This window comes from Mesoplodon bidens (assembly GCF_964165515.1).
Source record: "Mesoplodon bidens genome assembly, chromosome: 2".
Taxonomy (NCBI): domain Eukaryota; kingdom Metazoa; phylum Chordata; class Mammalia; order Artiodactyla; family Ziphiidae; genus Mesoplodon; species Mesoplodon bidens.
The window spans coordinates 33,905,419-33,920,197 of NC_138177.1; the positions used below are offsets into that span (position 1 = coordinate 33,905,419).

Here is a 14,779-nt window from a genome sequence, read left to right on the forward strand (position 1 = left end):
TTAAATTTGAGATTCCTAAAAACTAAAGACAACATGTGTTAAGTACAATACAGCCATGTCTACAAAAATAAAAATCTAATCTTCCTCCTGGTTTTAACTTACTAGTCTACCTCCCTATAAAGCTATATCTCCAAAACAAATTAAATTGGTTTCTGATTACCTTTACTATCCTACAGCATGCTTATGCTATAGTTATTTACAAATTATTAATCAATAGCCTACTCCAATCTCTCTTTCCCATCTTGCTCTCTCTCTTTCATTGTTGTGGCCTCTCCCATTGCAGAGCACAGGCTCCGGACGCACAGGCTCAGTGGCCATGGCTCACGGGCCCAGCCGCTCCGTGGCATGTGGGATTCTCCCGGACTGGGGCACGAACCCGTGTCCCCTGCATCAGCAGGCGGACTCTCAAGCACTGTGCCACCAGGGAAGCCCCCCTCTCTCTTTTTTTTAATGTCTGCCATTTGCCTGTGGTTGTATTTCAACATCACACCAACAAATAACACCTGAAAGGGTTAACATGAACCCTCTGCCAGTCAGTAGAATGTAGGTCTAAGATCACTTTCAATGTAACAGCTTCCTACTATAGTTTATAGACTATTACAGAAGTTTAATAAGGGGCTCAATTCTCAAGACAATACAATGAGAGCTTTCCATCTGTATGAAAACTGTTGACTATTAATTTCAAACACACTTATAAACAAAGTTTAGCTTTCTTCTAGTCTTCAGAGGAAAAATGCTATGTGAATCTATAGACATTTTTCTGCCACCTCCAGTCCTGAGGCAAATTTCTCCAAAGATTCTCTCTCTATAATGTGTGGATTATAATACAAACATGCCTATTCAAGAGAAAACCAAGGCAAAATTTTTAACAATTAATAAAATATCAGACATTTTTTTCCTCGGTGGTCCTCATTTTGAGCAGGTGTATTACAAATGACATCAATTAATTGAGAATCTAACTTATACCAAGCATTGTATTTTACATGCATCATCTATAAACCTTAAAAATAAAACCTGTTGGGTCGGTATCAATGTCCCTACCGCACTGGCGAGCAAAGACACCAAGAAAGGCTAAAGATCAGAGAACTAACAAAAAGGGAACAGAACTCCGTTACTTTTCTATAGCAATAAAAGTATTCTAAACTATTGTGTACAAATCTTTGCATAAGTTATTTCCTCTACTTTGAATATGTTTCTAATTACCTTTTTTAGTTAATTAATACTAGCCTTGACTAAATACAACATCTCTGAAATCCCTACAGGAATCATTTTCTTACATTTCTCCATTTTCAATGTGGCATGGCTTTTTCACTCCCAGTTATATTAGTGGATATTCTTCTCTATACCCTTAATGCCCTTTGCATATATATATAACATAAAATACACATAGAATTATTTACCTGTTGCTTTCCCCCACTAAATTCATAATACTCCTTGACGACAAGAACAAGTACTTTCATCTTTTTATTCTTAGCACAGAGGATATTGCTTAGAACTTAATAAATGCTGAAGAATAGAAGGCAACTGAATGGAACTTATTTTTGCTAGCTACATATTCATGGCTGATTTGTTTTTAACTTTATACAGCTCACTATATACAGATTAAAAATTCCCAAATAAAGAAAGAGAACAAAAATAGATATGGAAAAGCAATATTCTCCAAGATGTCTAAGAACCTCCACAATACTGTGCTAGACTATGTTGAAAATAGACACTTTTGCTTTCCATAAATCCAGCATAAGAAGCTAGATATGGATATGAAATATGAATCTGAGATATTTTAAGAAGTTCTGAATGTACCTGAGATACGAGACATCCTTGTAGAAAAGTAACACTGCTCTAAGTCTTCAAAATGAGCAGTGAGTCGTTTTCGTCTTGATGCTAATGTGCTGTTATACCAGGGCTGTTTCTTTGTCTAAGGTGATAACAAGAAAAGACACTTGTAACTCAGAACAAATCATACTATTTCTCTGCACAGAATATCCAAATCCTTGAATATTTAATTTCAAAAGTTCACATTAAAATACTTACAAATAGCAAAATCCCGTAGTTCTTAGACCGTATTTTGAATTCTTATTTTAAAGGGAAAGTAGGTCAATTTTATGAGAATAAAATGAGAATCTTCTTTCAACTCTCCAAATTAAATGAAGATAGAATCCATTATAAAGGCTATTCTAAAACTTAGAATTTTGAGAATTTTACTTTAATATGCATCAACTGTTAGAGAACAATTACCAAAAGAAAACTAGTTACTGCCTCATCATCCCTATATTGCAACCTATACCTTGTGAATAACAGGAACACTGCTTGGCTGTACAGAATAGGTATTTAAATTAACACTGATTATTAGGTTAAGAGGTAGTTAATATCTATAGTCTGACATATACATTAGAAGACCCAAGTAACTAAATCTCACACACACACACACACACACACACACACACATATACATATATATATATATATACTTAGAGAACAACAACAAATCTGAAATACACTGGAATATAAATCTTATTTAAAAAGTTTATAATCCTAAATATATATCACCAACACCATGTTAATTAAAAGGGTATGAAAACCCTTCCACAAATGGTTACTAACCATTATGCTTGTGGCACATTAACAGATAAAGAGATAGGACACATAATGAGATCCTGAGATGACATAAGTTCACCAATAAGAATACCAGAAGTGCAAATGTATTAAGTAAGAAATATTAAGTTACTACAATGAACAAAAAACACTTATCTAAAGTGAACTCCTGCTAAAAGTAGATGGTAACTAAGAATTATTTTACAGCTGTGCTTGGATCAAAAGAAAATAAGACTATTTTCCAAAAGATAAACAACCAAACAGGAAGCTGAACTCAGAGAGGTAACGGTAAACAAAATATAAGAGTATAGAAAAGGGAAAACAAGACGACAATCTGATTTGAGGACAAATACCTACAAAAGAACAAGTATTAGATTTGGAGAATAAAAAGAGAATTTGCAAAGTGGAAGATAAATCTGAAAGAATTACTCAAATTGAAGGAATAAAGTCAAGAAGACAGAAAAATTTGTAAGAGAAGAAAAGAGACAACGGAGACAGAATAATAAGGTTTATTCCAGAAAAAGAATTCAGAATAATAATAGTGAAGGTGATCCAGGACCTCAGAAAAAGAATGGAGGCAAAGATCGAGAAGATGCAAGAAATGTTTAACAAAAACCTAGAAGAATTAAAGAACAAACAAACAGAGATGAACAATACAATAACTGAAATGAAAAACACACTAGAAGAAATCAATAGCAGAATAACTGAGGCAGAAAAACAGATAAGTGAACTGGAAGACAGAATGGTGGAATTCACTGCTGCGGAACAGAATAAAAAAAATGAATGAAAAGAAATGAAGACAACCTAAGAGACATGTGGGAAAATATTAAATGCAACAACATTCACATTATAAGGGTCCCAGAAGGAGAAGAGAGAGAGAAAGAACCCGAGAAAATATTTGAAGAGATTAGAGTCAAAAAGTTCCCTAACATGGGAAACAAAATAAACACCCAAGTCCAGGAAGCACATAGCATCCCAGGCAGGATAAACGCAAGGAGAAACACGCCAAGACACATAGAATCAAACTGGAAATAAAGACAAAGAAAAATTACTGAAAGCATCAAGGGAAAAAAAACAAATAACATACAAGGGAACTCCCATAAGGTTAACAGCTGATTTCTCAGCAGAAACTCTACAAGCCAGAAGGGAGTGGCATGACATATTTAAAGTGATGAAAGGGAAGAACATACAACCAAGATAACTCTACCCGGCAAGGATCACATTCAGATTCGATGGAGAAATCAAAAGCTTTACAGATAAGCAAAAGCTAAGAGAATTCACCACCACCAAACCAGCTCTACAACGTACGTTAAAGGAACTTATCTAGGTGAGAAACACAAGAGAAGAAAAGGACGTACAAAAACAAACACAGAACAATTAATAAAATGGTAATAGGAACATACATATCAATAATTACCTTAAATGTGAATGGATTAAATGCTCCAACCAAAAGACACAGGCTTGCTGAATGGATACAAAAACAACACCCATATATATGCTGTCTACAAGAAACTCACTTCAGACCTAGGGACACATACAGGCTGAAAGTGAGGGGATGGAAAAAGATATTCCATGCAAATGGAAATCAAAAGAAAGCTGGAGTAGCAATACTCATTTCAGATAAAATAGACTTTAAAATAAAGAACATTAAAAGAGACAAGTAAGGATACTACATACTGATCAAGGAATCAATCCAAGAAAAAGATATAACAATTGTAAATATATATGCACCCAACATAGGAGCACCTCAATATAAAAGGCAACTGCTAACAGCTATAAAAGAGGAAATCGACAATAACACAGTAACAGTGGGGGACTTTAACACCCCACTTACACCAAACAACAGATCATCCAAACAGAAAATTAATACAGAAACACAAGCTTTAAATGACACAACAGACCAGACAGATTTAATCGATTTTATAGGTATTTAATATTTAATAATACTGATATTTAATTGATTTTCTTCAATCCAAAAACAGCAGATTACACTTTCTTCTAAAGTGTACACAGAACATTCTCCAGGATAGAACACATCTTGGGTTACAAAGCAAGCTTCAGTAAATTTCAGAAAACTGAAATCATATCAAGCATCTTTTCTGACCACAATGCTATGAGATTAGAAATCAAATACAGGGAAAAAAATGTAAAAAACACAAACACATGGAGGCTCAACAATACGTTACCAAATAACCAAGAGATCATTGAAGAAATCAAAGAGGAAATCAAAGAACACCTAGAGACAAATGACAATGAAAACATGACAATCCAAAACCTATGTGATGCAGCAAAAGCAGTTCTAAGAGGAAAGTTTATAGCAATACAAGCCTACCTCAAGAAACAAGAAAAATCACAAATAAAAAACAAAAAATCTAACCTTACACCTAAAGGAACTACAGAAAGAAGAACAATCAAAACCCAAGCTTGGCAGAAGGAAACAAATCATAAAGATCAGAGCAGAAATAAAAGAAATACAAACAAGGAAAACAAGAGCAAAGATCAACAAAACTAAAAGTTGGGGTTGTTTTGTGTGTGGTAAATGGGCCTCTCACTGCCGTGGCCTCTCCCACCATGGAGAACAGCCTCCGGATGCGCCAGCAGCCATAGCTCACGGGTCCAGCCGCTCCACGGCATGCGGGATCCTCCCGGACCGGGGCACAAACCCGCAGCCCCTGCACTGGCAGGCGGACCCCCAACCACTGAGCCACCGGGGAGCCCTAAAAGCTGGTTCTTTGAGAAGATAAACAAAATTGATAAACCATTAGCCAGACTCATCAAGAAAAAGATGGAGAGGACTCAAATCAATAAAATTAGAAATGAAAAAAGGAGAAGTTACAACTAAAACTGCAGAAATGCAAAGCATCCTAAGAGACTACTACAGACAACTCTATGCCAATAAAATAGACAACCTGGAAGAAATGGACAAATTCTTAGAAAGGTATAACCTTCTAAGACTGAACCAGGAAGAAATAGAAAATATGAACAGACCTATCACAAGTAATGAAATTGACATTGAGATTAAAAATCTTCCAAGAAACAAAAGTCGAGGACCAGATGGCTTCACAGGGGAATGCTATCAAATATTTAGAGGAGAGCTAACACCCATCCTTCTCAAACTCTTCCAAAAAAATGCAGAGGAAGGAACACTCCCAAACTCATTCTATGAGGCCACCATCACCCTGATACCAAAACCAGACAAAGATACTACAAAAAAAGAAAATTACAGACTAATATATCTGATGAATATAGATGCAAAAATCCTCAACAAACACTAGCAAAGAGAATCCAACAACACATTAAAAGGATCATACACCATTATCAACTGGGATTTATCCCAGGGATACAAGGATTCTTCAATATATGCAAATCAATCAATGTGATACACCATATTAACAAACTGAAGAAGAAAAACCATATGATCATCTCGATAGATGCAGAAAAAGCTTTTGACAAAATTCAACATCCATTTATGATAAAAACTCTCCAGAAAGTGGGCAAAGAGGGAACCTACCTGAACATAATAAAGGCCACATACAACAAACTCACAGCAAACATCATTCTCAAGGGTGAAAAACCGAAAGCATATCCTCTAAGATCAGGAACAAGACAAGGATGTGCAATCTCACCACTATTATTCAACATAGTTTTGGAATTCCTATCCACAGCAATCAGAGAAGAAAAATAAATAAAAGGAATACAAATTGGAAAAGAAAAGGTAAAACTATCACTGTTTGCAAATGACATGATACTATACACAGAGAAACCTAAATATGCTAGCAGAAAACTAATAGAGCTAATCAATGAATTTGGTAAAGTTGCAGGATACAAAATTAATGCACAGAAATCTCTTGCATTCCTATACACTAATGTTGAAAAATGTGAAAGAGAAATTAAGGGAACACTCCCATTTACCACTGCAACAAAATGAGTAAAATACCTAGGGATAAACCTATGTAGGGAGATAAAAGATCTGTATGCAGAAAACTGTAAGACACTGATGAAAGAAATTAAATATGACACGAACACATGGAGAGATATACCATGTTCTTGGATTGGAAGAATCAATATTGGGATAATGACTATATTACCTAAAGCAATCTACAGATTCAATGCAATCCCTATCAAATTACCAATGGCATTTTTTACAGAACTATAACAAAAAATCTTAAAATTTCTATGGAGCTTCCCTGGTGGCGCAATGGTTGAGAGTCCACCTGTCAATGCAGGGGACGCAGGTTCGTGGCCCGGTCCAGGAAGATCCCACATGCCACGGAGCGGTTAGGCCCGTGAGCCATGGTCGCTGAGCCTGCACATCCGGAGCCTGTGCTCCACAATGGGAGAGGCCACAACAGTGAGAGGCCTGCGTACCGCAAAAAAAAAAAAAAAAAAAAAAAAATTTGTATGAAGACACAAAAGACCCCAAATAGCCAAAGCATTCTTGAGGGAAAAAAACGGAGCTGGAGGAATCAGACTCCCTGACTTCAGACTATACTACAAAACTACAGTAATCAAGACAATATGATACAGGCACAAACGCAGAAATATAGATCAATGGAACAGGATAGAAAGCCCAGACATTAACCCACGAACCTATGGTAAACTAATCTATGACAAACGAGGCAAGGATATACAACGGAGAAAAGACAGTCTCTTCAAAAAGTGGTGCTGACAAAACTGGACAGCTACATGGAATGGAATGGAATTAGAACACTCCCTAACACCATACACAAAAATAAACTCAAAATGGATTAGAGACCTAAATGTAAGAGCAGACACTATAAAACTCTTAGAGGAAAACATAGGAAGAACACTGTTTGTCATAAATCACAGTATGATCTTTTTTGATCCACCTCCTAAAGTAATGGAAATAAACACAAAATTAAACAAATGGGACCTAATGAAACTTAAGAGCTTTTGCAAAGCAAAGGAAACTATAAACAAGATGAGAAGACAACCCTCAGAATGGGAGAAAATATTTGCAAATGAATTAACGGACAAAGGATCAATCTCCAAAATATATAAACAGCTCTTGCAGCTGAATATTAAAAAAACTAACAACCTAATCCAAAAATGGGCAGAAGACCTAAATAGACATTTCTCCAAAGAAGACATACAGATGGCCAAGAAGCACATGAAAAGCTGCTCAACATCACTACTCATTAGAGAAATGCAAATCAAAACTACAATGAGGTATCTATTCCTCACACTAGTCAGAATGGGCATCATCAGAAAATCTACAAATAACAAATGCTGGAGAGGGTGTGGAGAAAAGGGAACCCTCTTGCACTGTGACAAGGTGGGAATTTTAAACTGATACAGCCACTATGGAGAACAGTATGGAGGTTCCTTAAAAAACTAAAAATAGAATTACCATATGATCCAGCAATCCCACTACTGGGCATATACCTAGAGAAAACCATAATTCAAAAAGACACATGCACCCCAATGTTCACTGCAGCACTATTTACAATAGACAGGTCATGGAAGCAACCTAAATGCCCATCAACAGACGAATGGATAAAGAAGATGTGGTACATATATACAATGGGATATTACTCAGCCATAAAAAGGAACGAAATTGGGTCATTTATAGAGACATGGATGGATCTAGAGACTGTCATACAGAGTGAAGTAAGTCAGAAAGAGAAAAACAAATATCGTATATTAACACATATATGTGGAACCTAAAGTGGTAGAGATGGACTGGTTTGCAGGGCAGAAATTGAGACACAGATGAGGAGAACAAATGTATGGACACCAAGTGGGAAAGTGGCGGAGGGGTGGGGGTCGGGGAGTGATGAACTGGGGGATTGGGATTGACATATATACACTAATATGTATAAAATGGATAACTAATGAGAACCTGCTGTATAAAGAAATATATTTTAAAAAATGAATAATAAGGTTTAAAATATGGGCCCCCAGAGACCCAGAAAAGAGCAACAGACTGAAGAAGACATATCTGAAGAGTTGGTGCTGACAATTTTCCAAAACTGAAAACATACATGAATACAGACACAGAAATTATTCCTACCAAGAAGGATAATTAAAAAGAAATCCACAGGGCGTCCCTGGTGCTGCAGTGGTGAAGAATCTGTCTGCCAATGCAGAGGACACGGGTTCAAGCCCTGGTCCGGGAAGATCCCACATGCCGCAGAGCAACTAAGCCCGTGTGCCACAACTACTGAGCTTGAGCTCTAGAGCCCACAAGCCACAACTACTGAGCCCACATGCCACATCTACTGAAGCTTGCATGCCTAGAGCCCGTGCTCCACAACGAGAAGCCACCACAATGAGAAGCCTGCGCACTGCAACAAAGAGTAGCCCCCGCTCGCCGCCAACTAGAGAAAGCCCGCGCTCAGCAACAAAGATCCAATGCAGCCAAAAATAAATAAAAATAAAAATATGTTAATTAAAAAAAAAAAGAAATCTGCAATTAGGCACACTAAAGCAAAACTATGTTTTTGTACAAAACAGAAAGATTTTAAAATCAGACAAACAGAAAAGTTAATTCACCTAACAGGAACAATTAAACAAGCAAAATACTTCTCAAAAGCAATAAGAGAAGTTAGAACAAAGTAAACTTTGGTTATCCTTAAAAAGTTGAAATAAAATAACCCTAACCTAAAAAAAAAAAAAACTGTCCTGCAACAACATGAGCAAAATTTTTTTTCGTGTAAATGAAAACAAGGATTATCACCAATAAGCTACTTCTTAAAAAATTTCTGAAACCATGTAATTGAAAAGTTCAACAACACAAACCAGAAGGTCTGAGACACAAAATGAAAGAGAAGCAAGGAAACTAGTAACCAAGTAAGTGATTTTAAATATTGTTTACATACATTAATTATAATATCTAATTTATGGGTTTCACGAATAAGACAGAATAAATACACCGAAAACCAGCATATACGTCAGAAGAGAGGGCCCAGATACTTTTACATGAAAATTCTACCAAATATTCAAGGAAGACATAACATCAATTGTACACAAGCTCTTTCAGAAAACACTTCCCAATTTGTCTTCTGAGACCAGCATAGCTGTAATACCCAAACCCAACGAGGACTCTAGGGAAGGGAAGGAAAGAAGAAGGGGAATAAAGGCCTTCATGAAAACAAGCACCCACAACAAAATAACATCAAATCAATTTCAACAACATGTAAAAAGAATAACTCATCGTAACTAAATGGAGTTCAGTCCAAGAATGCAGGGTTGTTTTCATATTAGAAAATCAATCAACGCAATTCATCAAGTGGGCAGAATAAAGGAGTTATCCATATAAAAATTTCTGCCTGGTTTGCAGGGCAGAAATTGAGATACAGATGTAGAGAAAACATGTATGGACACCAAGGGGGGAAAGCAGCGGGGGGTTGTGATGAATTGGGAGATTGGGATTGACATGTATACACTGATGTGTATAAAATGGATGACTAATAAGAACCTGCTGTATAAATAAAATTTAAAAAAAATTCAAGACATGCATAAAAAGCATCTGACAGGGCTCCCCTGGTGGCGCAGTGGTTGAGAGTCCGCCTGCCGATGCAGGGGACATGGGTTCGTGCCCCGGTCCGGGATGATCCCACATGCCGCGGAGCGGCTGGGCCCGTGAGCCATGGCCGCTGGGCCTGCGCGTTCGGAGCCTGTGCTCTGCAACGGGAGAGGCCACAGCAGTGAGAGGCCCGCGTACAGCAAAAAAAAAAAAAAAAAAAAAGCATCTGACAAAATTCAACACCTATACATGTTAAAATTCCTCAACAAATTAGGAACTGAAGGAAACTTCCTCATCTTGATAAAGGGCATCTACCAAAATGTAGAGTTAACATATAAGTTGAAGTATAAGAGGGAAAGGGGAGGGAAAAAGAGGAAAAAGAAGAGAAAGGAGATGTGGCGAGAGGAGAGGAGGGGAGGGAAGAAGGAGAGGAGAAGGGGGGAAGAGGTGAGGGGAAACAGAAGAGAACACACAAAGATTAGAAAAGGTAAAAATATATTTTTGCTGATCATATGATTTTACATAGAAATTCCTGAGAATCTACAAAACTACTAGAATTAATAAATTTAGAAAGAAAATTATTTAGCAAGCTAATAAGGAACATGGCTAATGTACATAAATCAACTGTACATTTATATATTCTCAACAAAGTAGAAAATAAAAAATTTAAAATAATTGTATCAATAATAGCATCAAAAAGAATTAGAAATTACTTTAATGAAAGCATGGAAGACCTCTATATTACAAACACAAATACTGCCAGGAGAAATTTTTAAAAGACCAAAATAGACGGAAAGATATACCATATTCATGGACTGGAAAGCTCAATATTGTTCGTGTGTTACCATTATGGTAACTGGGTAAATGGTACAGGGGCTCTCTCTGGTTTTTTTTTTTTTTTTTAATGCTTTTTGTTTTGTTTTGGCCACACCACGCAGTTTGTGCAATCTTAGTTCCCCAACCAGGGATGGCTTGAACCCAGGCTGCCAGTAGTGGAGGCATGGAGTCCTAACCACTGGACCACCAGGGCATTTTCATGGGCTGTATCTGTATTAATTTTTACAACTGCATGTGAATCTACAATTATCTCAAAATTTAAAAATTTATTTTTACAACTCTAAAGAAACTTAGGAATAAACTTATGAAGAAATTAATAAAACCTAGACTCATTCTCATTGCGGTGGCTTCTCTTGCTGCGGAGCACGGGCCCTAGGAGCATGGGCTTCAGTAGTTGCAGCACGCAGGCTCAGTAGTTGTGGCTCATGGCCTTAGTTGCTCCGCAGCATGTGGGATCTTCCCATACCAGGGCTTGAACCCGTGTCCCCTGCATTGGCAGGTGGATTCTTAACCACTGCGCCACCAAGGAAGCCCACAAAATGTACTAAATGAAGATAAATGATATTCCATAACCATGGGCCTGTGAGTTGTTTGGGAGCAGACTGTATCAGTCTGTCAGCACTGTTTAGAAATAATAAGTGAATTTATGATTCACCTGATTTCAGTGGAGCCTGTAACTTAATGGCTGGTCACATAACTAGAATGCACTGCCCATGTGACTAGCTTAAAATAAGAGATCCGACCTCAAGCCAAATTTGAATTTCCCATTACTAAGGTGTTTGAGATGCAAGCTACTAGTGGTTCTGAACCTGGAGACAAAGCAATTCCTCTGTGACTCGGTGGTAGAAGGACAAAGAAGACTGTGCCTGAAGTCTTCATATCCCTTTCAAGGAGTACCCTTCTTCAGCTTGGCTGTACTATATCCATTGCCTATAATGAAGTTCCAGAAGTATGAACTGCTTGATTCCTGTGAGTCCTTTCATCAAACACTTAAGGTGATTAATATATAATTAATGGATACATATTATAATATGTTATATATACAGATATACGTATTTCCTAGCTCTGTCCACTGAGAAGACCTACAAGCAATGATGCTCTAAGTGAAATGAGCACACTTAAAACTCAGATCTTCGGCTTCCCTGGTGGCGCAGTGGTTGAGAGTCGGACTGCTGATGCAGGGGACATGGGTTCGTGCCCCGGTCCGGGAAGATCCCACATGCCGTGGAGCGGCTGGGCCTGTGAGCCATGGCTGCTGAGCCTGCGCATCTGGAGCCTGTGCCCCACAATGGGAGAGGCCACAACAGTGAGAGGCCCACGTACCGCAAAAAACAAAAAACAAACAAACAAAAAAACCCAGATCTTTGTTTTGAAATACCATTCTCCATTAAAAGAAAACAGGGCTTCTTGGGTACACGGCTGATTCCAGGACTGGGGCAAGGTAAGTGTAAGATGATGCTGGTATATCTTGTTGTCTAAGAATGTAAGAAGTTACTTAAAGAATGATAAGAACATGAAAATCAGCTTGAAGGAGTTCCAACTAGACAAACGGAACAATTTGAGTTTCAAAATGATTAACAGAAAAAATTAAAATTCCATGATTCCATAACCATATAAACAAACAAAGAGGGAGGGAGGGAAAGATCCTCCCTTTCAGCAGAAATGCTAATGAATAAATGTGGAAGTATTAGTCAGCTATTAAAAAAATGAAATAATGCCATTTGCAGCAACATGGATGGGCTTAGAGATTATCACATTAAGTGAAGTAAGTTAGACAGAGAAAGATGATACTGTATGATATCACTTAAATGTGGAATCTAAAAAAATGATACAAATGAACTTACTTACAAAACAGAAATAGACTCACAGACATAGAAAGCAAACTTATGGTTATCAAAGGGGATAGCACAAGAGTGGGGATGGATAAATTAGGAGTTTGGGATTAACATATACACACTACTCTATATAAAATAGGTAAATGATAAGGATCTACTGAATAGCACAGGGAACTATACTCAATATCTCATAATAACCTATAATGGAAAAGAATCTGAAAAAGTGCACATATATATATATGTGAATCACTTTGCTGTATACTTGAAACTAACACAACACTGTAAACTAACTATACTTCAATTAAAAAGTTTAAAAAAATGTGGAAGAAAAAAACGAATTAAAAATTATCATTTGGACAAAACACATTAATAATTATTTCAAGTAAGATTTATTAATAGATGCTCAAATGGAAGAAAATGGTAAATTTACAGCGGACAAATCTGGCAGGCACTACCTTAATCAGGTGATCAGAGTTAACATCACCAGTACTGAGCAAACTCATATCATATGGGTCGAGATATGACAAACTAACAAAGGATACCACATCGGTTCTGTAGTTTTCCTGATAAAAATGGATAATCTGAATCTAGTTATAAGGAAATACCACACAAACTCATATTAAGGAATGTTCTAAAAAATTAATAACTTATACTATTCAAAAACGTCAACATCACGCACAACTAAGGAACTATAACAATTTAGAGGAGATTGAAGAAACATGACAACTAAAGGCAACCAGTGATTCCGGATTCATACTGGAGAAGGAAATTTTTTTTCTTTTGCTATAAAAGAATATTAGTGGCAAAACTGCTGAAATTTAACTACATTATCTCAGATAATAATATTGCATTAACATTCAATTTCCTGATTTTACTAACTGTACTAAGCTTATATAAAAATTCTAAAGCAAGATGAACAGGCAATTATAAAACTTCAGTGGTATAAAAAAATGGTTTCTGGCTTCACCTACATTATATTATTAACATTTTTTTCAATTCAATTTCAACTATAAACATTATTTTTAAGAGTAGTAAAATAATATACCTGATAGCTGTACCATAGTTTCCATAGCTATTCTACTATGATTGCGCATATTTATTTTTCTAGAATTTTTGCTTTTATAAATAATACTGGTATATAATCTTTACATAGTACTTTGAATCATTTCTTATAAGAAAGTCCTATGTTTATCACTACCAAATCACACATTTTTAGCATTTCTCATATGTATATATCACCAAATAGTCTTCCTGTAAGACAACCAACTCTCTCCCTCCTCCCCTTTTCCCCCTCTCTCAGTCCCCCATCCCATCCTCAACACTACATGTACATGCACACAGCAAGCAAGAAGATTTCCCATTTTGAAACATCCTTAGCCATACTTATTAGGTGACTTCTTTGGTACCTTACACTACTTCATACTGTGCTTTTATTATGTAGGAAGTTGAGTATTATTTCATATGTGAGCTGACCATCTGAATTTGCCTTTTTCCCCCCTGTTCTTCATCTTTTTAAAAAAATTTTTTTTGGAGCTTTCATCAAAAGAATGAAATTGGTTTAAGAAACTTTTTTCATTTCGAAGCAATGTGAAGCAACTGACAAAACCTTTCCCACTTTGGCTTTAAAAGCTTGTTTATGGTGCTTTCTTATATATAGCCCTCTTTTTTTCTACAATTCTATTATTATTTAAATCATTATTTAGCTGATCTGGACACTTACAGTAACAGAAAAAACAGAAAGCTAAATTTCCTTCAAATGTTTCCTGGCTAACACTTCATAATTTACTTAATCTTCCCTTTTGACTCCCTCTTGTGAAGAGCACTGGAATCACAACTAACTATTGAACAATCATCGACAAGAAGACACTGGAACTCACCAAAAAACATACCCCACATCCAAAGACAAAGGAGAAGCCACAATGAGATGCTAGGAGGGGTGCAATCACAATAAAATCAAACCCCATAACTGCTGGGTGGGTGACTCACAAATTGGAGAACACTTATACCACAGAACTCCACCCACTGG

General features: G+C 36.6%; 1 protein-coding gene across 3 annotated transcripts in view; it reads right to left on the reverse strand.

Annotated features, from left to right (window-relative positions):
* The window catches only part of COP1 (COP1 E3 ubiquitin ligase), a 228,051-nt gene that overhangs the window by 107,311 nt on the left and 105,961 nt on the right, over positions 1-14,779 (reverse strand). For all 3 annotated transcript variants that reach the window (XM_081225451.1, XM_081225452.1, XM_081225450.1), the window contains one exon: positions 1,801-1,915. In XM_081225451.1, the coding sequence (XP_081081577.1) occupies positions 1,801-1,915 (115 nt within the window). The remainder of the gene's footprint in view (positions 1-1,800; positions 1,916-14,779) is intronic.